A 27,695-nucleotide genomic window follows, 5' to 3' on the forward strand; every position below is an offset into this window, starting at 1 on the left:
TGTCTCTTGTAGTCGGCTCCTAATACAATTTCAGCTACTATCCTCTTCATTCCTCTCTTGTGTGGCAAATTTGTCAGCTACATGTTCCTTTATGTAAGAATTAGGACTATTTTTTTTTTCTTTTCATTTGATAAACAGAGAATGTGTTTTCTAGAGTTTCCTGCAGTTTTAATTGGACACCACAGCTTGAGGTCATTAGCCCTGAAATAGAGCAGAGAGCTGGATGACAGTATGTATTAAGATTTAATTTCCAATTTCCCCTTGATTACAGATCGTAGAGACTCCAGAAGTCACAGTTCAAGAAGAAGTTCACCCGAGTCTGATCGGCAAGTTAATTCCAGGTCTGGGTCTTTTGACAGCCGAGAGAGAGCACCTGAAAAAGAGAGATATGAACACGACCGGGAAAGAGATAGAGAAAAGGAAAGAGATCGTGACAGACGGGATATGAGGCAAAGAGATTGGGACAGAGAAGCTGATAAAGACTGGCCAAGAAACAGAGATCGAGAGCGACTACGAGAGAGAGACCGGAGGAGAGACTTTGAAAGAGACAGAGAGAAATTAATTCCTGACAACGGAGAAAAAGAGAGAGTCCGACTTCTTGATATCCCCTCGCTTTTAGAGCAAAAACGTTGCGACCCAAAAGAGCGAGATGGTGAGAAAAATTATGAAGCCACAAGTCGGAACACCTCTACTCTGGAAAGACCAGAAAAGGTTGCTGAAAACCTTCAAGATCTTGTCAGTAGTCGCAAAGTAGAAAAAGCTGAGAGTTTTGACGGTAGGTTCAAGAGCAAAGCTGGTATCTCTCGTGTGCCCTTACTGTTTTTATTTGGAAACCTTTTCCTTTTTGTTTTTTCTTGCACAATTGCGGAGTAGAGTTTAAAGGGGGTTGTCCAGTCTTAAGCTACAAGTCTGCAGTTATTTTATGTGGCTGCAGACTTGTGAATCCTAATATTGCACACAATGTGAGGATTCTCCAGTGCTGGCGCTTGGAGTGGTGAGTATGTGACCGCAAGTGTATGATGGTACGCGTACCAACTTGGATGGTCATGGCTTTGCCCAGTGCAAGTGTATTGAGTAAGGCTGGAAATCGTTTAGTAGGAACATGGCTGGGAGTGTGCAGATTGCATGTTTGTGGTCACTTGACCACCCATTCCCGGCACCGGAGTATGCTCACTGCATGCAGTACGTGTGCTGTGAGAATTCACAAATCTACAGTCACATAATGACGCAGACTTGTATGCTAAGGCTTTTAGAGGGGCTGTAAAGGATTGGAAATGCATGGCTACTGTTTCTCCACGTCTGGGTGACTCTGTTTGCACAATTAGTCAATGGCCCTGTCTCTATCGCTCCCTGGGGGGACCCAGGAAACCATGGGTGTATGGCTATTGCTACTTGGCGAATCACTAGGCAATAAAAGTTAGCTCCTGCTCAGTAGTATATACCCACAAACTGGAGCCAAGCCAATCAGTTTTATCTTAGTTGTCAGTAAGAGACAGACATGGGGACTGAGTGGTGGGTTCGGACATAAGCCCCAATGGGACCACAGACCTTGTTGAAAAACGCAGTGTGAAAGCACCCTTATTCCTGTCTACACATTGTATTGCAGTTCATCCCCATTCACTTGAGTAGTGCTTAGCTGCAATACCAGACATGACCTGTGGACTAGTGTGGCATTGTTTTTGGATAAAGGAACTTTTGTTTTTTTTTTTTAATCTTTTTTACATTCTTTTATTTTGAAATAATGGTGTTTTTCAGAGAAGTTTTGGAAGGGGGATTTTAATTTTTAGTTGTAAGAACATTTCATTGGTTGCTATGGGGATTGTTATTGGCATTATCCTCGTATAGCATGGATTTCCTTCAGCAAACTATGGGCAAAGCAAAACTATTCCTTTTTTTTTTTTTTTTTTTATTGCCATTTAGAAGCAGAATCCCCTGTAAGGCCGGGATCACACATGCAAGAAACTCGGACGAGTCTCTCATCTTAATACCCGGCACTGCCGCCAGCACTTGGGAGCGGAGCGTGCGGCTCCATGTATTGCTATGCGGCCGCACACTCCGCTCCCGAGTGCCGGCAGCAGGCCGGGCATTAAGATGTGAGGCTCGTCCGAGTTTCTTGCATGTGTGATCCCGGCCTTAAAGTGCTAATTATACATACTCCTGCACTATTCTTGTCTCTGTTAGATTGGAGATACTTTTCCTTCATTGATTTGTGTTTGGCCTCTCATACATTGTTACATTTCTTACCATTTAGCGCTTCTATTCTCGGCCCTGTGTTATAGATTATGCAATTATGGCTAAATCTATGTTGTGAATGTCTCTTATCTTCATTCACTGTCTCAGTAAAATTGCAGAATGTCCAAACATGTTGAAAACTTCTGCATTCTGTGTAGGTGACATGGTATTGCTATTTACAGTACATCTATTAAGGGGAGTCTGTCATCAGATGACCTACTGTTTAATCTATGTTTAAATGCATTTTGTAAACTTTTTTTTTGTAATGTTTTATTTTTCATATCACAATCCGGCCACTAGGGCTATTCTAGATGGTTCCTGTTTAAAGGGCTTGCCTGGTCTTCTGAGTCTGCAGCCACTGTTTGTGACTACGGACTTGGGAATCCTTGTAACATGTGGGAAGGATTTGTATCTTCTGGTCACATTCTGACTAGACATGCTATGCCTCACTCAATTCAATTGTATTGAGGATAAGCATGTCTAGTGGACATGTGTTGCATATATTGAAATTGCATATTTTCAGTCATGTGCGCATCTGCTCTTGTTGGCAACACTACACTAGAGAATCGTGACAGTATGCATTGCACACACCGTAAGATTCAAAAGTCTGGAGTCACACAGAGACTGAACAACCCCTTTAAGCAAAACTACATCTTACCATATCCTTTGCATTGAAGCATTTAATGAGTGTGTTCAAAGGTCATTGTGAAGGAGGGGGAACGGGGTCAGCTGGGACATCGCCTGTTGTGATTGGTAGAGCCTGTATTATCAGCTATGTATAGAGGTGTTAATTTCCAAGTCTTCTGTAAAGAATTGGAAATATGAGTCTAAAATTGACCCAGTGGAAAGTGTGAAAATTGCAAGATTTCTTTTTTCTTTTCTTATTTTTAATTTAATATACAAAATTTTATGTGAAAAACTGTCAAATCATTTTTACCTACACAAAAAACAGGTTTTACATAGTGGGTTATTTTGTGAATGATAAATGCAATTCTTTTAAAGGGGTTTGTTTTCATTAGTTCTTAAATGTGTAAAATTACAAAGTGGTTATAAAAACAAATAACATTGCAATTTACCTCTTAATAAAAACCCTCTACGTTCTCCTGAACAGTTTTTTTTTTTTTTTTTTTTTTTTTAAATCTGTAGACTACTGCTTGTTTCCTAGGTTACCCGCCACTCTGCAGTCTGATTGGCAGGCTACCTAGGCGCTATTAGCAGGATCCGTGCTTTCGAGCCTTCTCATGCAGCTCTGGAGCTGGCTAGAAAGCTGCCTCTACTACCAGCTTAGGAGAGCGCATGGTTCAGACCAGTGACACGGTCATTCCACTGATGTGAGCTATCAATCTTTAGGAGAGCACTTCTCGCAATCGGGAGGCCGGAGAGCAGTCTATTCCTGAAGATTAAAGTTGTGTCCAACCCTTTAAGAAGGTCCTTGAAATGTTTGGCTAATAGTGAAGAACCAGTGAACCTAGTACTCTATTAGGGAAAGAATAGAGCAGCAGGCTGCACAGTTGTGAGCCCAGAGTATATTAATTTTGCCTTGTGATTGTGGCTTACCCATGGGTAATATTTACTGCAGATACAGTGGTACAGTTCAGTTGTTTTTTTCTTTTACTCATTTATATAGCAGTGCCATTAATGCCACAGCGCTTTCCAGATATTATCAGCACTGTCCCCGATGGGGCTGACAATCTAAATTCCCTATCATTATGTTTTTGGAGTGTAGGAGGAAACCGGATAACCCGGGGGAAACCCACGCAAAAACCGGGAGGACATACAAATTTCTTGCAGATGTTGTCCTTGGTGGGATTTGAACCCAGGACACCAGCACTGGATTGCTGCATTTAAGATCGGTTTAATTTTCTCTACTAGGTGCTGAAGAGGAGTTCGCCAAGCTTGATGATGAGCAGTCTGTTGACTCTGTGGCTGGAGAAGAATATGAGCCTATCAGTGATGGAGAACTGGAAGAGATTCTAGCTGATGATGCTGAAAAGAAGGAAGACCAGCATGAGGAGGAAAAGTCCTCTGGTAAGGATCACATGGTTTACTTCATCACAGCAAGTACTCAGTCTATTATTCTATAGTAAGTGGAGGATACAGGGCCAAAAGGCACTGGTATATTGGCATTGTAAGGATAGATTCACCAATGTGTTGAGTAATGCTTCCATGGCTTCTTTGTGGGCAGTCGACAACATTCTTGTGTTCATCTAAAGACGGACAAGCATTCAAGATGAGTATGTTTGATCTCTGTCTGTCTCTTTATACTGAATACCTCTACCAGGGTTTTAGGTATTCAGGGATTCAGATGAAGGCCATGAAGGGAAGCCATGAAAGCTAGAGTTGAGCGACTTTGGTCGGATCGGGTTTCGTGAAACCCGAATGAAACAAAATTTGAGTCGGATGAAACTGGTCTGACGAGGGCAAAAAAGTTGGAGTTCGTCCGAAACCCAACCCCCAAAGCAAGTCAATAGGGAATAAAAGTCGGCATTGAGTGGATGAATGTCATCGACCCGATCCGACCAAAAGTCGCTCAACTCTAATGAAAGCCCTACCTGATGGTGTTTGATTGCAGGACAGCTTGACTCGCATTGTAATGCTGCTTATTGACAGTGCACACGTTCATAACTCTGGCTTTTATGGCGAGACTTTTTTTTTTTAATGTTCATTGCATTAGGTTATGTTGATATTCTCTTGATTTATGTTCACAAAGGCCCTCTGTAATGATGGGTGTTACACTGTATACCATCATAGACGTGAAATCCACACTGATAAATTGTAATTCTGTTATTGTGTGTTGTATAACAATACTCTTATTTGTTTCGTGCAGACCCTCTTGATGTTATTGATGTGGACTGGTCCAGTTTGATGCACAAGCAGGCAAACGAACCACGAGAATCCGGCGCTGCTTTGTTAAAATTCACACCTGCTGCTGTTTTACTCCGTGTTGGCATTTCTAAACGATTAGCAGGACCTGAACTATTCAGCAAGGTGAAAGAGACTTGCCAACAAACCTTAGAAAAGCCTCATGGTAGGTCATTTTTGTTCCTTAACCCAACTCAAAATTTATTTTTCTAAAACTATTTACTTTTGGTGTATTCACCTATTTAGTTTATACCATGTTAATCCATAGCAGTGTTCGATGCACTAGGGATTTGTAGACGATATACCGAAATAGAAGTATAAGCCGAGGCACCTAATTTTGTCACGAAAAACTGGGTAAGCTTATTGACTCGAGTATAAGCCGGGAATTCATTGTGCCCCTCATCCCCATCCTGGTATGCATGGCTCCCCCGTCCCTGTCATTGTAGGCATGGCTCCCCCGTCCCTGTCATTGTAGGCATGGCTCCCCCGTCCCTGTCATTGTAGGCATGGCTCCCCCGTCCCTGTCATTGTAGGCATGGCTCCCCCGTCCCTGTCATTGTAGGCATGGCTCCCCCGTCCCTGTCATTGTACGCATGGCTCCCCCGTCCCTGTCATTGTACGCATGGCTCCCCCCGTCCCTGTCCTGGTATGCCTGGCTCCCCCCGTCCCTGTCCTGGCATGCATGGCTCCCATGTCGCTGTCCTGGTATGCATGGCTCCCACGTCGCTGTCCTGGTATACATGGCTCCCCCGTCCCTTTCATTGTATGCATGGCTCCCACGTCGCTGTCATTGTACGCATGGCTCCCCCTGTCCCTGTCATTGTATGCATGGCTCCCACATCGCTGTCATTGTTCGCATGGCTCCCCCCGTCATTGTACGCATGGCTCCCCCTGTCATTGTACGCATGGCTCCCCCCGTCCCTGTCCTGGTATGCATGGCTCCCACGTCGCTGTCCTGTTATGCATGGCTCCCCCGTCCCTGTCATTGTACGCATGGCTCCCACGTCGCTGTCATTGTATGCATGGCTCCCATGTCGCTGTCATTGTATGCATGGCTCCTACGTCGCTGTCCTGGTATGCAAGACTCCCCCGTCCCTTTCATTGTATGCATGGCTCCCACGTCGCTGTCATTGTACGCATGGCTTCCCCCGTCCCTGTCATTGTATGCATGGCTCCCACATCGCTGTCATTGTACGCATGGCTCCCCCTGTCATTGTACGCATGGCTCCCCCTGTCATTGTACGCATGGCTCCCCCCGTCCCTGTCCTGGTATGCATGGCTCCCACGTCCCTGTCCTGTTATGCATGGCTCCCCCGTCCCTGTCATTGTACGCATGGCTCCCACGTCGCTGTCATTGTATGCATGGCTCCCATGTCGCTGTCCTGGTATGCATGACTCCCATGTCGCTGTCCTGGTATGCATGGCTCCCCCGTCCCTGTCATTGTATGCATGGCTCCTACGTCGCTGTCCTGGTATGCAAGGCTCCCCCGTCCCTTTCATTGTATGCATGGCTCCCACGTCGCTGTCATTGTACGCATGGCTTCCCCCATCCCTGTCATTGTATGCATGGCTCCCACATCGCTGTCATTGTACGCATGGCTCCCCCCGTCCCTGTCATTGTACGCATGGCTCCCCCCCGTCTCTGTCATTGTACGCATGGCTCCCCCCGTCCCTGTCCTGGTATGCATGGTTCCCACGTCTCTGTCCTGTTATGCATGGCTCCCCCGTCCCTGTCATTGTATGCATGGCTGCCCCCGTCCCTGTCATTGTATGCATGGCTCCCCCTGTCCCTGTCCTGGTATGCATGGCTCCCATGTCGCTGTCCTGGTATGCATGGTTCCCCCGTCCCTGTCATTGTATGCATGGCTCCAATGTCGCTGTCCTGCTATGCATGGCTCCAATGTCGCTGTCCTAGTATGCATGGCTTCCCTGTCCCTGTCATCGTATGCATGGCTCCCACGTCGCTGTCATTGTATGCATGGCTCCCACGTCGCTGTCATTGTATGCATGGCTCTCACGTCGCTGTCATTGTATGCATGGCTCCCACGTCGCTGTCATTGTATGCATGGCTCCCACGTCACTGTCATTGTATGCATGGCTCCCATGTCGCTGTCCTGGTATGCATGGCTCCCATGTCGCTCTCCTGGTATGCATGGCTCCCCTGTCCCTTTCATTGTATGCATGGCTCCCCCGTCACTGTCCTGGTATGCACGGCTCCTTATCCCCTATACTTGTATGCATGATTCCTGTAAAAAAACAAAACAATTTACCTGTCTGCACCCCCTTGCTGGCACTGCACCTCGTTCTGGCGCCAGCAGCTCTTCTGGTCGAGCGATCACGTGGCCCCACTCATTAAGGTAATGAATATGCACTCCACGCCTATGGGAGTGGAGAGGCATACATATTTATTACCTTAATGAGCGGGGCCACATGATCGCACAGCTGGAAGAGCTGCTGGTGCCGGATCGAACAAGATGCTGTGCCAGCGAGGGTGTGCAGGTAGGTAAGTAGGATGTGTGCTGGAAGCCGGCGGCTGCTGCTGGCACTGTGCGCTATTACAGCAGTGACACAGGCTTTAGCCACAACCGCCGGCTCCTGCCTCTGTGACCTGCTGCTCCGCCGCTCAACCTCCCCCGCCAGTCCTCAGGGAAAATTGACTATAAGCCGAGGGGAGCGTTTTCAACACAAAAAAATGTGCTGAAAAACTCTGCTTATACACGAGTATATACAGTATAACAGTATCACTTGTGAGTGATACAAGGTGCTTTGTGTAAAGGACACAGAAAAGAACTGCTCCATTTACCCCCCCCATATTTACATCCATCCACAGAGGCCAAGGAACATGATTGCATTCATTTTTCTGTCTGTTGCCCCCTTTTTTCCATCCTTGTGACATCTCATTGTGTTTTGGTAACAGCGAATTCTATGTAGTGTTCTAATAGCCATAACTTTCGTGGTCCCAAACATTATATCACTTGGCAACCTGCAAGAGAACAGGAGGAAGGCTCTACCCAAAAGCCATATTAAGTAATTGAAGCGAGGACCAGGGCATAGAATGCTGATATGTTGAAAAAAAGGTATTACCGTATATACTCGTGTATAAGCCGAGGCACCTAATTTTGCCACGAAAAACTGGGAAAACGTATTGAATCGAGTAAAAGCCGGGTATGCATGGTCCCCCTCATCCCTCTCCTTGTATGCATGGTTCCTCATCCCTTTCCTTGAATGCATGGCCCCCCCCATGAGAAAAGCATAAAAAAAAAACACCTACTTACCTTCCCTGCGTGCCCTTGCAACATCTTTTTCCTGCTTCCAGTAGCTCCTGCGACTGAGTGATCGTGCATCCCCACTCATTAAGGTAATGAATATTCACCTCTCTCCACTCAGCAAGGACACGTAATCGCCCTGCCGCAGGAGCTGCTGGAAGCTGGAACAAGATGCTGTGAGGGCACGCAGGAAAGGTAAGTAAGAGGATTTTTTGTTTTACAGCTGCTGGAACCCTGCTTCTGACACTGCACACTATAAGAGAAATGAATATTCATTGCCAGTGCAGTGAATATTCCTTTCTATTTAGCAACGGGCACAGTTACATCCTCAGCCGCCAGTTCCTGCCTCCTATGACCCACTGCTTCGCAGCTCCCCCTCCTTACCTGAATCTGGGACAATGACTCGTGTGTGTATAAGCAGAGGGGGGCATTTTCAGCACAAAAAATGTGCTGAAAAACTTGGCGTATATACGGTAATACCCATAAAATCGGAGGTTGTGTTACACTTTTAAAGGAGAGTTAGCGGGGTTGTCTAGACTGAGTCTACAAGTTTGCGCGCGATGTGAGGATTCACAAGTCTGACTGCACTGAGCGTTGAGATTTCTTCAGTGCCGAGAGCGGCGGGCACATGACAAGTATGTGATTTGCATACGTGTCATATACCGACTAGATGGATGCAGCTTCAATCAATGCAGATGTATCTCACATTTGTGGTCCCGTGACTGCCCACTCCCAGCGCCAGAGAATCTCACAGTACAAATAATGTGAGGATTCACAAATCTGCAGTCACAAAGCAGACTTGTAGCTTAAGGCTGGACAACCCCTTTAATTTTGAGGTATTGGGACTTATAAAATTTTATTGCGATTCAACAAAATATTGCATTGTGGCCTATAACGTTTTCAAACTGGTGATTACTTCATTTTTTGAATAGTATTCCTGTTTTATGTTCTGTCACGTAAAGTAGCAGCTTTGCATGGTTTTCCATTACTATGCTCTGTTTCCGGTATCTGCCTTTTCTACTCTGGTTTTCTTTGAAGCTTCTATTCTGTTGCCCATTGATTGCTGATTTTGATGGCTAACAATGTTGTCTATTAAGTAAAGTAGCACTATAGCATGTAAACATGAAATATATATTAAATTGGAATTGCATCGCTGCTTTAGAAGCTACATTTATATGGATAGGAAGGATTCTGCTGTGATTAAAACCGCCATATGCTGTTGGGTAGAGTGCTCGGTCAGAGAGCCTGTGTATACAAATATCAAAGACTGACCGTCACTTCCAAACAGAACAGGGGTGATTAGGTGCATGCTAAGAATAGCCATCTCCATATATAACTAAGAAAGTTCCACTCTGTGACGCTATAGCATGCAAACTTGAAGTATATGAAATTGGAATTACTTTTCAGCTCTAGAAAATAGGAAAGAAACAAGATACTTGGTGCATAAATTGGCCAATTCATATGTGCCTAGCAGCCAATACAAGGTGATCTTCATTGCTGGGAACCTAATCTAATGTGACTTCTCTCCTGAGCTGTTAATCTAAATTGATATTTGTATACAGGCTTCCTGATCGAGCACTCCACCCATCAGCATACGGCAATTTTAATCACAGCCAGATTCTACCTACCCATATATATGTAGCCAATAAGAGGAAAGAAAAGCATAGCACTCACTTATCCAGGTGAAAAAGTCCGCTTTATTTTGCAATACACATTAAAACTTCATGGCCGGGAGGCTGGAGGGAGGAGTGAGCAATGTCTGACGACGGCCGTTTCGTGCTTACTTGCACTTCGACGGGTCAGATATATGTGTAGGCTATCAGTCCAGGGGAGGAATCACATTAGATTAGGTTCCAAGCAAAGAAGATCGCCTTGTGTTGGCTGCCGGACATACATGAATTGGACAATTTATGCGCTAAGTGTCTTTAGTTTTTTCCTATTTTCTAGAGTAGTGATGCAGTTTCAATTTCATATATTTCATGTACACAAGCACGGGAGAATGATGAGAGTTATATTAAAGGCAGAGTGATGACAGCAGGTGGGGGCTTTTGGGACTATTACTCCCATCAACCTACACTTACTGCCGCTAAGAACAGTGACAGTAGTAGCGGATGATAGGGAGGTATTCCTCACTCGCCGCCTGCGCTATAACTAACTAAATGAATGAAAAACCCGGAGTGGGTTCCCCCTATTTCTTTATCGCCTTATTGGGGGACACAGATAACCATGGGTGTATGCTGCTGCTGCTAGGAGGCAGACACTATGCAAAACAAGAAACTTAGCTCCTCCCCGGCAGTATACACCCACCGACAGGCACCAAGCACCTCAGTTTGTGCTTAGTGTCTGTAGGAGGCGGACCGGGATCTCCCCAGATCCGCATTTAATCATTTTCTTTTCAGGTTTTTGTTGTGTTTTTTAATGTTTTCTCCTTTATTTTCCAGATACAGCATCAGGAAACGGGATGTGAGTTCATCCTGCTTTTCCTTTTAATGCGGCTGAGCGAGCAATGTGGTATTGCCCACATCGCAACTCTCAGGCCCGCAGGCAGGACCTTCCCCTATCACCCTCGGGTGCTAGGGGCTATGGATGGACGGTCCTAGCCGATTCCCCTCCTCATCCCTCTCCTAGGACAGGGCTGAGAGGAAGACGGCGGTCGCCAGCGGTGACGTTTCCCCTGACACTGGGGTTGGAGCCGTCTTCTGCACCATACGGATGGTGCGGGTACTGAGGATCGCCTCTCCCAGCGGCCTGCGCTCTATCGTGGGCCCCTGCGGTCAGCCTTGTCAGGGACATCAGGTAAGCTTCTGTATGTTCCCTTCAGCCCCGCTCTCATAGACCTATCAAGGACTCCTGCAATGAAATACAGCGATTACCTCACTCCTCCTTTTGATACGGCGCTCTGACGCGGGGGGGGGGGGGGGGGCGCTGCCTCGGTCTGCGTCCCCTGTCCTCAGTATTCAACCCAGAGGGAGTTCGCCTTTAACTGCGGTAGTAGGCATCCCGGGCGCGCCGTCGCTAGTGAAAGCAGAGGGAGCACTTTCATTTTCAAAGCGGTCCTCCCTCTGCGCACGCTTTCTTCGCTCGCTCCTTTCTCTTTAGCCCTGTCAGCGTGTCATTAACCACGCCCCCCCGGTCTCAGCCAATCGCGCAGTGCGGGGGCTAAGCTCCGCCCACCGCCAGCGTTTTCTTCCTGGATTTCCGGAGCTTCTTCCTCCTTCTCTCTGAATTTTTGCCTGGGGGCCACAACGCTAGTGTGTCTGCTTCTGAACCTCGGTAGGCTCGACTCTGACTCTCCCTGACGCTTAACTTAGTCTCCCTCCCCCGCAGTTTCTTTCAGGTAGTGTTTCTACCACTGAGACTTATGCCCAACCCAGCAAGGGCCTTCTGCTCCAGACCCCCCGCCGCTACTCACTACGCCTGCGCGCGCTGTAAAAAGAAGTGGGCTTCGGGTTAGTCGTCTCCCCTCTGCCCGTCTTGCAGCCCTTCCGCCATGTCTGCCCCTCAGGAGCACTCCGAACCCCGGGTGGAGACCACCCCACCCCCTGAATGGGCTGTGGCAATGTCTCAGTCAGTTTCTGATCTGACAAAAGTGTCTCAATCGCTGGTCCAGGTCTTAGAGCGGTTACCTCAGTTATCTGCAGTCACCTGTGCACCGACCGCCTCTCATAGTGAGTCGACAGCACCGGACCGTGACCCTCAGACGGACAGACCAGGTAGGGGCTCTAGGAAGCGGGTCCTGTCTGGCTCTTCTTCCAGTTCGCAGGGTCCCTCCGCTTCTCTCAGGCTACGCTCCTCGTCTCCCTCATCGGCAGACAATCCTGGGTCAGACGAGGATTCACAATCTGGATCAGACTCCGAGGCGGACAATATAGCTAGAACTCGGGATATGGTAGATAGTTTCATATCGGCTATATACCAAACACTCAAGATAAAGGAGGATAAGGCCCCCCCTCAGGAATGCTCTGTTTCCCTTAAGAAAGCGAGGCCTCCATCTCGAACCTTTCCTAATAACAAGGATTTCGACACTTCCTTAGCCAATCACTGGCAACATCCTGAGAAACGTTTTTCAGGCCGCGAGTACTTAGATGTACTTTATCCCTTCGATGCGGATCTAGTCACGAAATGGACCAAAGCTCCCGAGGTAGATCCACCAGTCTCGTATTTCCTCTAAGACGGTTCTTTCCCTTCCGGACGGAGCTTCGCTTAAGGACCCATCAGACAGTCAAATAGAGTCGTTGGCTAAGTCAATCTTTGAGGCATCCGGCGCATCCCACTGTCCTATCTTCGCATCCGCTTGGGTGGCGAAAGTCATTTCGGCTTGGGCAAAAATTCTGCGCAGGGGCATTTCAGCGGCAGCTCCTCAGGACGAGCTGGCAGATTTAGCAGACCAGATTAATCATGCAGGCAAGTACCTTTTGGCTGCCTCCTTGGACGCGGCAGGGTGCGTAGCTAGAGCTAACAGCAACATTGTGGCCGTACGCTGCATCCTTTGGTTTAAGTCTTGGAATGCAGATACCACCTCAAAGAAGTCGCTCACCAACCTGGCATTTCACGGTACTAGGCTCTTTGGCGCCAAGCTGGATCAGATAATCTTGGATGCCATTGGTGGAAAGAGCACTTCCCTTCCCCAGTCCCGCCCTAAGAGGTTCTTTGACAGGAAGGTTTCTCGGCCTTTTCGGTCCTTTCGCCCCTTCTCTCACGCAGAAGGTTCATCCCAGCAGGACCAGAACACTGCTTTCAGGGACCGGAGAAAGCCATCTTATAAGCCGGCCCCTCGCTGGAGATCCAGAGGTCAGCCTTCCAGGTCCTCAGGCTCTCGATCCGGAAGGTTTTCATCTAAGTGACGGGTCACCCCCACCTGGAAAGCTTTCCAGGGTGGGAGGCAGACTTTCCTTTTTCAGGGGCGTGTGGCTATCCGTTGTCGACGACGCTTGGGTCAGGGAAATCATCACATCCGGATACAAAATCGAGTTTTCTTCCCTCCCAAACAGTCGTTTCTGTCTGTCTCGATCCCCAAGACAGCGATCACAGGTTCCAGGGTTTCTTCAGGCCGTCTCCTCTCTCCTTTCCGTCGGGGTCATCGTTCCCGTTCCTACAAACGAACGGTTTTTGGGGTTCTACTCGAATCTCTTCGTAGTCCCGAAAAAGGACGGTTCTCTTCGTCCAATTTTGGACCTCAAGCTGCTCAATCGCCACGTGAAGATCCGCCACTTCAAGATGGAGTCTCTGCGTTCGGTAATAGCCTCGATGGAGCCCGGAGAGTTTCTCTGCTCGGTGGACATACAGGATGCCTACCTCCATATCCCCATTTCTCTGCGGCATCAGAGATACCTCCGCTTTGCGATTCAGAACAATCACTATCAGTTTGCGGCCCTTCCCTTCAGCCTAGCCTCCGCCCCTCGTGTCTTTACGAAGGTGATGGCAACAGTCATGGCCATCCTTCGATCCAGAGGGATTCTTATCATCCCTTACCTGGACGATCTCCTGATCAAGGGCTCGTCCCGCCAAGACTGTCTTCACAGTCTTCACATAACCTTGGATGCCCTCAGACGCCTCGGATGCATAGTCAACAAGGACAAGTCCACTCTGCGCCCTACCCAGCGTCTGACCTTTTTGGGCATGGAGTGCGATACGAATCTAGCCCGAGTGTTTCTACCGAGGGACAAGTTTTCAACCCTTCGCAAGGGGATCCAGTCCCTTCAACGCTCGAGGATCACGTCCCTTCGGTCCTGCATGAGAGTCCTGGGGAAGATGATAGCCTCTATGGAAGCAGTGCCCTTTGCACAATTCCACTCTCGCCCTCTACAACTGTTCCCCCTGTCAGTCTGGGACAAGACCTCGTTTTCTCTGGATCGCCCCATTCTTCCGCTCAGAGTCAGACAATCGCTGACTTGGTGGACGTTGCCAGCGTCAGTTCTCCGCGGAAGATCCTTTCTCCCGCCTCGGTGGCAGGTCATCACCACCGATGCCGGTCTCCTAGGATGGGGGGCGGTCTACTATCAGAGAACGGCCCAAGGGCGTTGGAACGCCCAGGAGACTCTTCTGCCCATCAACCTTCTGGAGATCAGGGCAATCTTCCTCGCTCTCCTTCGTTGGCAGCATCTTCTCGTAGGCAAACCGGTCCGCATTCAGTCAGACAACGCCACGGCCGTGGCGTACATAAACCACCAGGGCGGTACTCGCAGCAGGCAGGTGATGTCAGAAGTGGCAAGGATACTCCGTTGGGCAGAGCGTCACGTGCTGGCGATTTCCACCGTTCACATTCCAGGGGTGGAAAACTGGACAGCCGACTTCTTGAGTCGCCAAGGTCTAGCGTCAGGCGAATGGTCCCTTCATCCCACAGTCTTCAGTCAGATATGCCAGCGTTGGGGCACCCCGGACGTCGATCTCATGGCATCTCGGATGAACAACAAGGTTCCTCACTTTGTAGCCAGGTCCAGGGATCCTTTAGCCGTCGGTTACGACGCACTAGTAATTCCGTGGTCCCAGTTCCAACTACCTTACCTGTTTCCTCCGCTTGCCCTGATCCCAAGAGTGGTCAAAAAGATAAAGTCAGAGGGCATCCCAGTCATCTTAGTGGCTCCAGACTGGCCGAGACGTCCTTGGTATGCGGAGTTGGTGAACATGCTCGCGGACGTCCCCTGGAGGCTCCCAGACCGTCCAGATCTTCTCTCGCAAGGCCCCCTTTACCACCAGAGTTCTCAGTCTCTGAGTTTAACGGCATGGCCGTTGAGGCCGCGATTCTGAGGGAATCGGGGTTTTCCGTCCGGGTCATTCGGACCTTGATTAAGGCTCGGAAGCCGGCTTCCTCCCGCATTTACCATAGGTACTGGAAGGCCTTTTTTCGTTGGTGTGATGAGAACGATGTTTTTCCACTATCATTCTCCATTCCTCCCATTCTTGGTTTTCTCCAATCCGGTTTGGATGCGGGCCTATCCCTCAGTACCCTCAAAGGCCAGGTGTCTGCCCTAGCAATCCTCTTCCAGAAGGATCTAGCTTCCTTACCGAAAGTGAAGACTTTTCTCCAAGGAGTCGCCCATGTGGCTCCTCCTCATCGTTCTCCGATAGATCCATGCGATCTCAATCTTGTTCTTGGCGCTCTCCAGCAGGCGCCGTTCGAGCCAATCCAGGATATCCCTCTGTCTTTTCTTTCATGGAAGGTGGCTTTTCTAATCGCCATTACATCCATCAGGAGAGTTTCTGAGCTGGCGTCCTTATCCTGTCGTTCTCCGTACCTTATCCTCCACCAAGATAAGGTTGTTCTCAGGCCAGTTCCTTCTTTCCTTCCGAAAGTGGTATCTCCCTTTCACATTAACGAAGATATCGTCCTTCCATTGTTTTGTCCTGTGCCTGCTCATCCTCTGGAAAAGTCGCTCCACAAACTGGATGTAGTGAGAGTCTTGCGTGTTTACCTTGCCAGGACCGCTTCCTTTCGCCAATCTGATTCCTTGTTTGTCATTTCTGAGGGTCGCCGGAAAGGTCTTCCGGCTTCCAAATCCACAATTGCTCGTTGGATTCGGTCTACCATCCTGGAGGCCTACCGTCTTCAGGAGAAACGGCCCCCTCCGGGAGTGAAAGCCCACTCCACCCGGGCTGTAGGGGCTTCTTGGGCTGTGCGGCACCAGGCTTCGGCCTTACAACTCTGCAGGGCTGCGACCTGGTCGTCTTTGCACACCTTTGCGAGGTTCTACAGGGTTCATACCCAGGCCTCGTCTGATGCAGCTCTTGGTAGGAAGGTTCTGCAGGCGGCGGTGGCGCATCGACCGACCTGAGCCCTTCCTTATTTCGTTCCTTTATTGTTGTTCCCACCCTCGGGACTGCTTTGGAACGTCCCATGGTTATCTGTGTCCCCCAATAAGGCGATAAAGAGAGGGATTTTGGGTTCTTACCGTAAAATCTCTTTCTTGGAGCCTTCATTGGGGGACACAGCACCCTCCCTATTTAAGTAGTACCGTGTTGGGTCTGAGAGTCCCTTGTTGAGTTGGTACATATGTTTATGGTTTTTGGTTGCTTCTCCTACTGCTTTTTTCACCAACTGAGGTGCTTGGTGCCTGTCGGTGGGTGTATACTGCCGGGGAGGAGCTAAGTTTCTTTTGCATAGTGTCAGCCTCCTAGCAGCAGCAGCATACACCCATGGTTATCTGTGTCCCCCAATGAAGGCTCCAAGAAAGAGATTTTACGGTAAGAACCCAAAATCCCTCTTTTCTATAATCAGACTGGCGAAACTCATAGCTGGGGGCTGCATCCCTCAGCTGTCAACTTCAGCAAGGGTGGTTATCAAGAATAATGGGGTCCACACCCTGTTTTTTTATTTATTGAATAAATAATTAAAAAAATGGCATGGGGTCCCCCCCATTTTTGACCACCAGCCCTGCTAAAGCTCACAGCTGGGGGGCTGGTATTCCCAGGCTGGTAAAGGGCCATTAATATAGGCCAGCCTAGAAATAGCAGCCCGCACCTGCTCAGAAAAGGCACATCTATTGGATTCTCATGGTGTGATCTGCTGTGAAGACACTGAGCTTGAACTGCGGTGACCTCATCACTGACTTTTTCCCACGGTCCTGAGGTCACCGCAGTTCAGCACGGCTGCGAACGCAGCTTCAGTGACGTCACTGAGATTGCGCTCGCAGCATCATTCACCAGTGGTTCTCAGTCTGGACAGTCGCATCTTGGCACAGTTCAGGTTGAAAACTAATTTTCCCACAGACATGGATTATGGTGTGGGACAGAACGACCAACAGGTATGGTATATTGTTTTTTTTATTTTAGTTTTATTACAGGGGATCAAGGGCTTCGGTGGAATTAGGCGAGGTTGTAAGTATGGTTTAATTGAGATTATTAAAGGAGTCGGTGTCATTTTTTCAAATAAAGGACTTTATTCTGGGTGTCTGTGTTTACAATGCGACTATGGGGTTAGAGTCTGACTGAATGAGTCTTCAGACAGGAGTCTTTCATAAAGTTGACTATGTAAGACAACTGTCTTTAATGCAGGTAACGAGTTGATTATGAGCGTCTGACTGGTCTGTAGGAGCCAGAACTCTTAGGGTGTGTGCACAAGTAAGCGTTTTTTTCACGTTTTTTAAGCGTTTTTACCGGCAAAAACACTTAAACACTTACAAGAAGCATCCCATTCATTTTAATGAATTCTGCACTTTGTGCATATTGATGCATTTTTTTCCACGAAAAAAAGCGCATCGCGGTAAAAAACACAGCATGCTCATAAATTTTGCAGAAAAATCCGCATTTCTAACTTTTTTCTATGAGACTGGGGACACTCTGGAAAAAAACGCATAAAAAAACAGTACAAGTGTAAAAAAAAAAAAAAAAAACATGGAACAAAAAGTAAACAAAAAAAAAAAAATTCCCTTAGTAAGAACCCACCTCAAATGAGAAAAAGTCAATTAACCACAAGTTTCAGAACCGCATAATGAATATTTAAAAAAAAAAAAAAAAATCAAATTTCAAATTGAACAGCAGGGTTCACGGTTGGTAGGGGATCAAATACTTTCTCACTGCAAGATGCGAATATATTTATATAATGTATACAATATGATTTTCTGGATTTTATTTTTAATATCCTATCTCTCAATGTTAAAATTAACCTACCCTTAAAATTATATACTGTTCATGTCTTTTGTCAGTGGGCAAACTTACATAATCAGCAAGGGATCAAATACTGCTTACTTCCCCCACTGTATATAATATATACCGTGTTTTTTGGATTATAAGACGGTCCGGATTATAAGACGCATCCCAAATTTTGAGGAGAAAAATAGGAAAAAAATTTTTTTATAAAATGGTGGTGCTTATAATCAATGTATCTTATTGCTTACTGGGGGTGGTGGTTGTGGTGAAGTGGGGTCCCAGGGTCGCTGCTTAAGGAGGCAGGAGTGGGGTGATGCCGCAGGCTGGGATGAGGGTGTATGGTGCCGCTGTGGGTGTCTGGTGGTGCTGACCAGTGGTGCTACGGGTGTCTGGTGGTGCTGACCAGTGGTGCTACGGGGTGTCCGGCGGGGCTGACCGGTGGTACTACGGGGGTGTCCAGCTGTGCTGCCCGATGCTGCTGCGGGTGTCTCTGGTGCTGCCGGGGCTCTGCCGACATTTTGTGAAAGGCCAGAGTCCCGGCAGTTCTATGGTTTCCTGTGCGGTGGACTCCGGGAAAATGGTCGCCTTGGGGCGGCTCATGCACAGATTGAGATCTCGGCGCTAAGATCTCGGGAGATGAGATCTCATCTCCCGATCTCCATTTGCGCATGCGCCTCCCCCAGCGGCCATTTTCCAAAAATCCACCGCACAGGAAACCATGGAACTGCCGGGACTCTCACAAAATGTCGGTAGAGCACCGGAGACACCCGCAGCAGCATCGGGCAGCAGCGACTGATACCCCGCAGCGCCTGACACACCTGTAGCACCTCCGGGCACACGTAGCACCGCCGGACACCACCTCATCCCCCAGCCTGCGACCTGCAGCAGCAGTACTGGTAAGGTATATACGCATTATAAGATGCACCCCCGTTTTCCCCCCCAAACTTGGGGAAAAAAAGTGTCATATAATCTGGAAAAAAAATGGTCAGTCTTTGATTTTTTTTATCACAGTTGTCTAGGTAACAGAGCAGTAATTAAAAGTGAGTCTTTAAGGAGAATATGCAGAAAAGGATTCCACAAAGTGATGTTCTAGTAACGTCAGATGATGTGGTGTTAATAATGGCTGGAAATACCGGACTCCTGCATCATGGAAGGGGTGTCGATCACAATACAGTGTTGCCTTTAAATAGTATTAATGTAATCCAAATTCAAAGCAAGTGTAACTTTTATAAAATGTGAATAAAATTGCTATTAAATTTTTTTTTTTTTTTTTCTCATCTAACCGAATTGTATATCTGTTCATTAGAAGCTGAAAACCTATTTGAACATGAGCTGGGTGCCCTGAATATGTCTGCACTGTCACGGAGGCAAGAGCGAGCTGGCTTACTCAGTAATCTCGGTCCTTGTTGCAAAGCCCTGTGTTCTAGGCGAGACCTGGCAATTCGCAAGCAACTTGTGCAAAATGAGAAGGTAAATGGACTGACTTTAGGTAGAGGAGTTTCCTGGTGCATCTTTATTGCCAGTTAATTCTGTAAAAAAAAAAATCTCTTCCTGCAGTTATCCCTTTGCTGCATATGTATTTTTATTGTTCCTAATGCGAGCTGTTTATACATTATGTATGTATTGGATATATATGCAAAGAATGCCCCCTGGAGGCAGCAACAGGCAGATATTTCCGGTTTAAATATTATGTATGTCAATGTGCATTACATTATGACAATCCATATCCACACTAATATTGGTTTTATATTGTTGGAGAGAGTATTAAATGGAGTCAGCAAAAAAATGATTGTTCAAACCAAACTCAAGCGTTTGTTGGTTTGGCAATACAAGTAAGTGCACTCCCCACAACTACTTGCTTTCCATCTATCTGTGTTAAACTTGACAGCTCTGGTATTAAAAGAGCCAATCAATGATGAGGAGGATGGAGATGGAGGTAAAACAAGTAGTGGGGGAAGGTGATCCAAGCTGTTTGGCAAGACTAGGGATGAAAAGAGCATCTGTGGCTTAAACAGTTGGTTTATGATGAAGGACTCTTTTTTTAAAGGGAATCTGTTGCTGTTTAACCTCTTTCTGTTTCTGGCATATGATGTATTGGTACGTCATATTTTGCAGTGACATCCCGCAAATCGACATACCAATATGTCATGTGGGTAAAGATAGTGGCTGTCCTCTTCAGCAGACCATATTCTCTCGTCGCCCAAGGGGACATCACTGCCCCTAACCTCGCATCAGCGATTACTGCGATTGGTAAGCAAATTCTGACTGGCCAATCGTAGATTGAAATCCCAGTACCAATTACAATAGTGATTGGTGCTGTTTGTCACCATCAATCACTCTTTGTGTTCTAAACCCTCACACCTGCTCCATGTACCTATGATCTTCTAAATGGTCGCTTTATTGCGATCAGCCAATGAAAAGTCGGCAGGGTTGGGTCATTTGCTGGTCTCCACTCTGCCTGCCTCCATTCCCGTGGTGCAGATCAGTGCTATACTGCTGCGCGATCTGCCTCCTGATCTTTGCTGGTGCTGCTTTTTTTTCATAGCTGAAGACCAAAGATCCCTGACTTGATCCCTGTCCTTTTGCTCTAGACCCTGATCCCTAATTCACCCAATATCACCAACCCCCACCACCACTTCCCCTATGTACGTACTACTGCCACTGGGTGCTAATCAGTGACTCAAGTCACTGGTCAGCATTTGTGCATAATTTTTGGCAAAGAGCGTTTTTCTCTCAATTTTTTTTTTAAATTCTTAGCACCCCCGTTCTGCAGCATTTCAGTTCTGATCAGTGACACACATCACTGATCTGCATTCGTGCTCAATTATTGGCCAGGACTTTATTTTATATTGGGTTTCCATTTCGGTGTTCGCATCATCTGTGTGTGCAGCCTGCGGCCACAGTACTCTGATCATTGTTGCAACCCACTGGTCAAAGTCCGCTGTAGATGTCAATTTTTTATTTCAAAAAGTGTAAAACAAAAACAAATAGTGTAGATTTAGGGGCAGCATAATCTGTAGTAATAATGTACTGTAATAATTAGCTTATACTACAGTATTTTTTTTACTAAAACATAGAATTACAGTTGGCCTCAGCTGCGATTGCAATTGTATTTACTGACGTCCACCTAGTAAAACTAATCTAGTGTAACTTCAGAATTTTAGTAGAAAATTTTTATAGTACAGGTTTTTTTCCTGCTAAAATCCAGTAATTTTTTAGGTTACTGATGTTTGTTCACTGCTATTTATATTTAGTGTAGCTTCAGAAATTTTGTGCAGTAATTTTTTTCAATTTTTTTTCTTTGTTTATTATCTTCTATTCTTATCCAGTTAATAAAGTTTACACCAAACAACATGAATAAAATTTTGTTACAAAATTCACGTGAAAAAAAGACACACACCCACACCGCCCAAAATAAAAGAAATAAAATGTCCTGCTCTTCCTAAAGAGTATATTTGGCCATGGAGATATACACCTTCCTTTCCACTGACACTGATCGTGAAGGAGAGACTGCCACTTTCCTCTTTTTCCTTGGTCATCCATCTCATCTAGTGATAAATGAACCCCCACGTAGATGCCCCAGTACTGCAAATGGGCCATTGCCTACCGTTAGTTACCACCTATGGACCTCACCCCCCCCCCCCCCCCCCCGAAGATTATGAGCCTCAGATTCCTGATTTTGTGGCCCGATCAGGTATCCAATTTGACACGGTCGCCCTCTTAGAAATTGACATTTACAAAGTCTTTTTCTCTGAGGATATTGTGAATCTCATGGTGGCCCAGACAAATTTGTATGCCCAGCAATTTTTATCCCCATATCCCACTTCATCATATGCCAATTGGATCCCCGTTAATGCAGCAGAAATGTACAGTAGTTTTGAGACCTTCACATGGAGATTGGGAAGAAGCCAGAACTACGGCAATATTGGAGTACTGATATTTTATACAACGCTCTAATTTTCCGGACACTCTGAGGCCATTCTCAAATTTTTGCATTACAGCAATAATGCACAGTATCCTCCCCTAGGTTACCTCAACTTTAACCAACTTTTCAAAGTTAGGATGGTCAATGATCACTTAAGCAACAAATTTGCAAAATTCTACATTCCTTGAAGGGAGATCTGCATGGATTAGTCCCTAATCCACTTCAAGGGGAGGTTTGGATTCTAGCATTACCTGCCCAGTAAGGACCAGGTATGGAATTAAACTGTACAATCTGTATGAGAGTATCTAAGGGTACACCCACAGATTTTGGGTTTATGAAGGGAAGGACATCCGTATTCAACCCCCTGAATGCCCCCGTGTCCTGGCTGGAGTGAATTGGGAAAATTGTGTGGGAATTAGTGCACCCACTGCTGGATCAGGGTAATCACCTCTACATAGATAACTTCCACACCAACATCCCACTCTGCAAGTACATCCGTGTCAGAGCTCCCACAGCATGCGGTACTGTCCGCAAAAATCAGAAAAGCCTCCCTAAGATGCTAATTGGGCAGCTGCACAGAAAGGGTGGGAGCAGAGCTCAAGGTAGCGACAACATGCTGGTGGTCAAGTACAAGGACAAGAAGGATGTTTTTCTTTATCGCCTTATTGGGGGACACAGATTACCATGGGTGTATGCTGCTGCTGCTGCTAGGAGGCTGACACTATGCAAAACAAGAAAATTAGCTCCTCCCCGGCAGTATACACCCACCGACAGGCACTAAGTGCCTCAGTTTGTGCTTAGTGTCTGTAGGAGGCGGACTGGGATCTCCCCAGATCCGCATTTAACATTTTCTTTTTCCCTTCTAGGGTGTAGTTGTGTGTATTAATCTTTTCCATTTATTTTTTCAGATTCAGCATCGGAAAACAGGGTGTAAGTTCATCCTGCTTTCCCATATCTGGCGGCTGAGCGAGCAATGTGGTATTGTCCACATCGCAACTCTCAGGACCGCAGGCAGGACCTTTCCCCTATCACCCTCGGGTGCTATGGGTGGATGACAGGTTGCCGGTCCTAGCCGATTCCCCTCCTCACCCCTCTCCCGGGACAGTGCTGAGAGGAAGACGGCGGTCATGTTTCCCCTCCCAGCAAGAGATCGGCGCCGTCTTCTGCACTATGGGGACATGGTGCAGGTACAGAGGATTTTCTCTCCCAGCGGCCTACTCTCTATTCGTGGGTCCTTGCGGTCATCCTCTTCAGGGACATCATTTTTTAATGATTATACTGACAAAATAGTGGTTTTTGTTTAATTTTGCAGCACTATATACTCTGAGCGCCACTGTAGATTTCTTTTGATTTATATCAGGTAAGCTGTCTGAATGTCCCCTTCAGCCCCGCAGTCAAAAATGGACCAAAGCTGACCCATTCAGCCCCGCAGCCGTCCCACAGGCGCCTCTGGTAGCCAGTACAGCCCCCGGTTTGAATCTCCCGCCCTGCATTCGTTTCACATTGAAGTTACCAGGGTTGGCTCCTCTATTAGCCGGTTTGAAATTCCCGCCCCTGTTTTCCTCAGGCGCGCGCCTCGCCGCCCATCGCATCTCCGGGGGGGGGGCTCAGCGGTGTTTTTCTGCAGGCAGCAGTTACCCGGTACCTTCATATCCCTGCGGGCTCCGGGTGCGCCGTCCGACATTAGACTCAGGTGGGAGACGCATTGTTAACTTTCACTTTCGCTTTCATTATGAAAGCTCCTGCGTCCCTCTCTGCGCGCGCTTTCTTCGTGCCTTTTCTTAGCCCATCACAGGGCTGTTTTCTCTTCGGCGCCGTCAGTCTCTCCCTTTAGCTGCGCCCCCCTCGGTCTTCATCCAATCACGCGGCTCGGCCGTTAAGCCCCGCCCACCGCTAGCGTTAGCCTGTCATTTCTGGGATCACTCTCTCCCTTCAACGGATTTCTGCTTGGGGGACACAACGCCGTTCTGCTGCGGATCTGAACCTCGGTAGGCACTGCTCTGCTATTGTCTGAGGCTACAATTAGCTCCCCACAGCAGTCCCCTATTAGATTAGTGCTACTGCCTCAGAGTACACATATGCCCAACCCTACAGGGGCCCTCTGTTCCAGACCCACCGCTATTCACTACGCCTGCGCACGCTGTAAAAAGAAGTGGGCATCAGGTCAATCGTCTCCTTTCTGCCCGTCCTGCAGCCATTGCAATGTCTCAGTCGGTCTCTGACTTGACTAAAGTTTCTCAGTCTCTGGTCCAGGTCTTAGAACGTTTACCTCAGCTATCTACAGCCACCTGTGCGCCGACCGCCTCTCACGGTGAGTCGCCTGCACCTGACTGCGACCTTCAGACGGACAGGCCGGGTAGGAGTTCTAGGAAGTGTGCTCTGTCTGGCTCTTCTTCCAGCTCGCAAGGTCCTTCCGCTTCACCCAGGCTACGCTCCTCGTCTCCCTCATCAGCAGACGACCCTAGGTCAGACGATGATTCCCAATCGGGATCTGACTCCGAGGCGGACAACATGGCCAGAACACGGGACATGGTAGATAAATAGTCTCACATCGGCTATCTTCCAAACCCTCAAAATAAAGGAGGATAAGGCACCCCCTCAGGAATGCTCTGTTTCTTTTAAGCAAGCGAAGCCTCCCTCTCGAACCTTTCCTAATCACAAGGAGTTCGATGCTTTCTTATCCGATCACTGGGAACACCCTGAGAAAAATTTTTCAGGCCGCAAGTACTTAGATGTACTATATCCCTTCGATGCGGATCTAGTCACAAAATGGACAAAAGCTCCCGAAGTATATCTACCAGTTTCCCATCTTTCCTCTAAGACGGTTCTATACCTTCTGGGCGGGGCTTCGCTTAAAGATCCAACAGACAGGAAAATAGAATTGCTGGCTAAGTCAATTTTTGAGGCATCCGGCACCTCCCTCTGTCCTAGTTTCGCCTCCGCCTGGGTGGCAAAAGTCATTTCAGCTTGGGCAAAAATTCTTCACAAGGCCATTTTAGCGGCAGCCCCTCAGGACGAGCTGGCAGATCTAGCAGACCAAATTAATCATGCGGGTAAATACCTTTTAGCCGCCTCCTTGGACGCGGCCGGGTGTGTAGCAAGAGCTAACAGCAACATAGTAGCCATTCGCCGCATCGTTTGGTTGAAGTCGTGGGGTGCGGACACCACTTCTAAGATGTCGCTTACCAACCTGGCATTTCACGGCTCTAGGCTCTTTGGCACCAAGCTGGATCAGATAATTTCAGATGCCACTGGTGGTAAAAGTACCTCCCTTCCCCAGTCCCTCCCTAGAAGGTTTTTCAACAGAAAGGCTTCTCGGCCGTTTAGATCATTTCGTCCCTTCTCTTCCACAGAAGGTTCATCCCAGCAGGACCGACCCTCCGCTTCTAGAGACCGGAGAAAACCATCATATAAACCCGCTCCCCGTTGGAGATCAAGGGGTCAACCCTCCAGGTCTTCAGGCTCTCGGTCCGGCAGATTTTCATCCAAGTGACGGGTCACCCCACCTGGAAATTCTTCCAGGGTGGGAGGCAGACTTTCCTTTTTCAGGGACGCATGGCTATCCGTTATCGACGACGCTTGGGTCAGGGAACTCATCATGTCCGGTTACAAGATCGAATTTTCTTCCCCCCCCCAAACAGGCGCTTCTTCCTGTCTCGTCCCCCAAGACAGCGGTCCCAGATTCCAGGGTTCCTTCAAGCCGTCTCCTCCCTTCTTTCCGCCGGAGTTATCGTTCCCATTCCTTCAAACGAACGGTTTTCAGCTTTTTATTCGAATCTCTTCGTAGTCCCGAAAAAAGACCGCTCACTTCGTCCAATCTTGGACCTCATGTTACTCAATTGCCACGTGAGGATCCTCCACTTCAAGATGGAGTCACTGCGCTCAGTGATAGCCTCAATGGAACCCGGAGAGTTCCTCTGCTCTATGGACATACAGGATGCCTATCTTCACATCCCTGTTTGTTTGCGACATCAAAGATACCTCCGCGATTCAGGAAAATCACTATCAGTTCACGGCCCTTCCCTTCGGCCTAGCCTCCGCACCACGTGTTTTCACGAAGGTGATGGCGACAGTCATGGCCATCCTTCGCTCCAGGGGGATCCTCATCATCCCTTATCTGGACGATCTCTTGATCAAGGGCTCGTCCCGTCAAGACTGCCTTCAGAGTCTTCAGATAACCCTGGATACTCTCGACCGCCTCGGATGGATAGTCAACAAAGAGAAGTCCATCCTGCTTCCTACTCAGCGTCTGACCTTTTTGGGCATGGAATTCGACACGAATCTAGCCCGGGTGTTTCTACCGAAGGACAAATTTTCAGCCCTTTGCAAGGGAATCCGATCTCTGAAACGCTCAAGGCCCATTCCCCTTCGGTCCTGCATGAGGATCCTGGGGAAGATGATAGCCTCCATGGGGAGGCAGTGCCTTTCGCACAATTCCACTCTCGCCCTCTCCAGCTGTCCCTCCTTTCAGCCTGGGACAAGACCTCTGGATCGCCCCATTCTCCTGCCTATCAGAGTAAGGCAGTCCCTGACTTGGTGGACGTTACCGGCATCAGTTCTCCAGGGAAGGTATTTCCTGGCGCCTCAGTGACAAGTCATCACCACCGATGCCAGTCTTCTAGGATGGGGGGTGGCTTTCCATCGGAAAACAGCCCAAGGGTGCTGGAACGCCCAGGAGACTCTGCTTCCCATCAACCTTCTGGAGATCAGGGCAATCTTCCTTGCCCTACTCTGTTGGCAGCCTCTCCTCATGGGCAAACCAGTCCGCATTCAGTCGGACAACGCCACGGCCGTGGCATACATAAACCATCAGGGCGGTACTCACAGCAGGCAAGTAATGACAGAAGTGGCAAAGATTCTGCGTTGGGCAGAGCGTTAAGTTCCGGCGATCTCCGCCGTCCACATTCCAGGGGTAGAAAATTGGGCAGCCGATTTTCTAAGTCGCCAGGGCCTAGCGTCAGGCGAATGGTCCCTTCACCCCGCAGTATTCAGTCAGATATGCCAGCGTTGGGGCACCCCGGACGTCGATCTCATGGCATCGTGGATGAATCACAAATTTCCTTGCTTCGTAGCCAGGTCAAGGGACCCTCTAGCCGTCGGTTGCGACGCCCTGGTGATTCCGTGGTCCCATTTCCAACTTTCTTACCCGTTCCCGCCCCTTGCCTTGATCCCAAGGGTGGTCAAAAAGATAAAATCAGAAGGCATCCCAGTAATTCTAGTGGCTCCAGACTGGCCAAGACAACCTTGGTATGCGGAACTGGTGAACATGCTCGCGGACGTTCCCTGGAGGCGTCCAGATCTTCTCTCTCAAGGTCCCCTTTACCACCAGAATTCTCAGTCTCTGATTTTAACGGCATGGCTGTTGAGGCCGCGATTCTGAGAGAATCATGTTTTTCCAACCACGTTATCCAGACCATGATCAGAGCCAGGAAACCAGCCTCCTCTCTCATATACCATAGGTACTGGAAGGCTTTTTTCCATTGGTGTGACGATAACCATGTTTTCCCATTGTCCTTCTCCATTCCATCTATTCTTGGCTTTCTCCAGTCCGGCATAGATGCGGGCCTGTCCCTCAGTACCCTCAAGGGCCAGGTATCTGCTCTGTCGATTCTTTTCCAGAGGGATCTGGCCCCCTTGCCGCAAGTTAAAACCTTTCTCCAGGGAGTCGCCCACGTAGCGCCTCCTCATCATTCTCCGATACAGTTGTGGCCAAAAGTATTGACACCCCTGCATTTCTGTCAGATAATACTCAGTTTCTTCCTGAAAATGATTGCAGACACAAATTCTTCGTTATTATTATCTTCATTTAATTTGTCTTAAATGAA

General features: G+C 48.0%; 1 protein-coding gene across 4 annotated transcripts in view; it reads left to right on the forward strand.

The window, feature by feature from the left end:
- The window catches only part of ZC3H13 (zinc finger CCCH-type containing 13), a 122,527-nt gene that overhangs the window by 86,896 nt on the left and 7,936 nt on the right, over positions 1-27,695 (forward strand). For all 4 annotated transcript variants that reach the window (XM_073580265.1, XM_073580266.1, XM_073580267.1 and 1 more), the window contains 4 exons: positions 272-775; positions 4,105-4,260; positions 5,060-5,260; positions 19,252-19,415. In XM_073580265.1, coding sequence (XP_073436366.1) covers positions 272-775; positions 4,105-4,260; positions 5,060-5,260; positions 19,252-19,415 — 1,025 coding nt within the window. The remainder of the gene's footprint in view (positions 1-271; positions 776-4,104; positions 4,261-5,059; positions 5,261-19,251; positions 19,416-27,695) is intronic.

The sequence above is a fragment of the Dendrobates tinctorius genome, unplaced genomic scaffold, assembly GCF_039654945.1.
Source record: "Dendrobates tinctorius isolate UK_male_01 unplaced genomic scaffold, ASM3965494v1 ptg000064l, whole genome shotgun sequence".
NCBI lineage: Eukaryota > Metazoa > Chordata > Amphibia > Anura > Dendrobatidae > Dendrobates > Dendrobates tinctorius.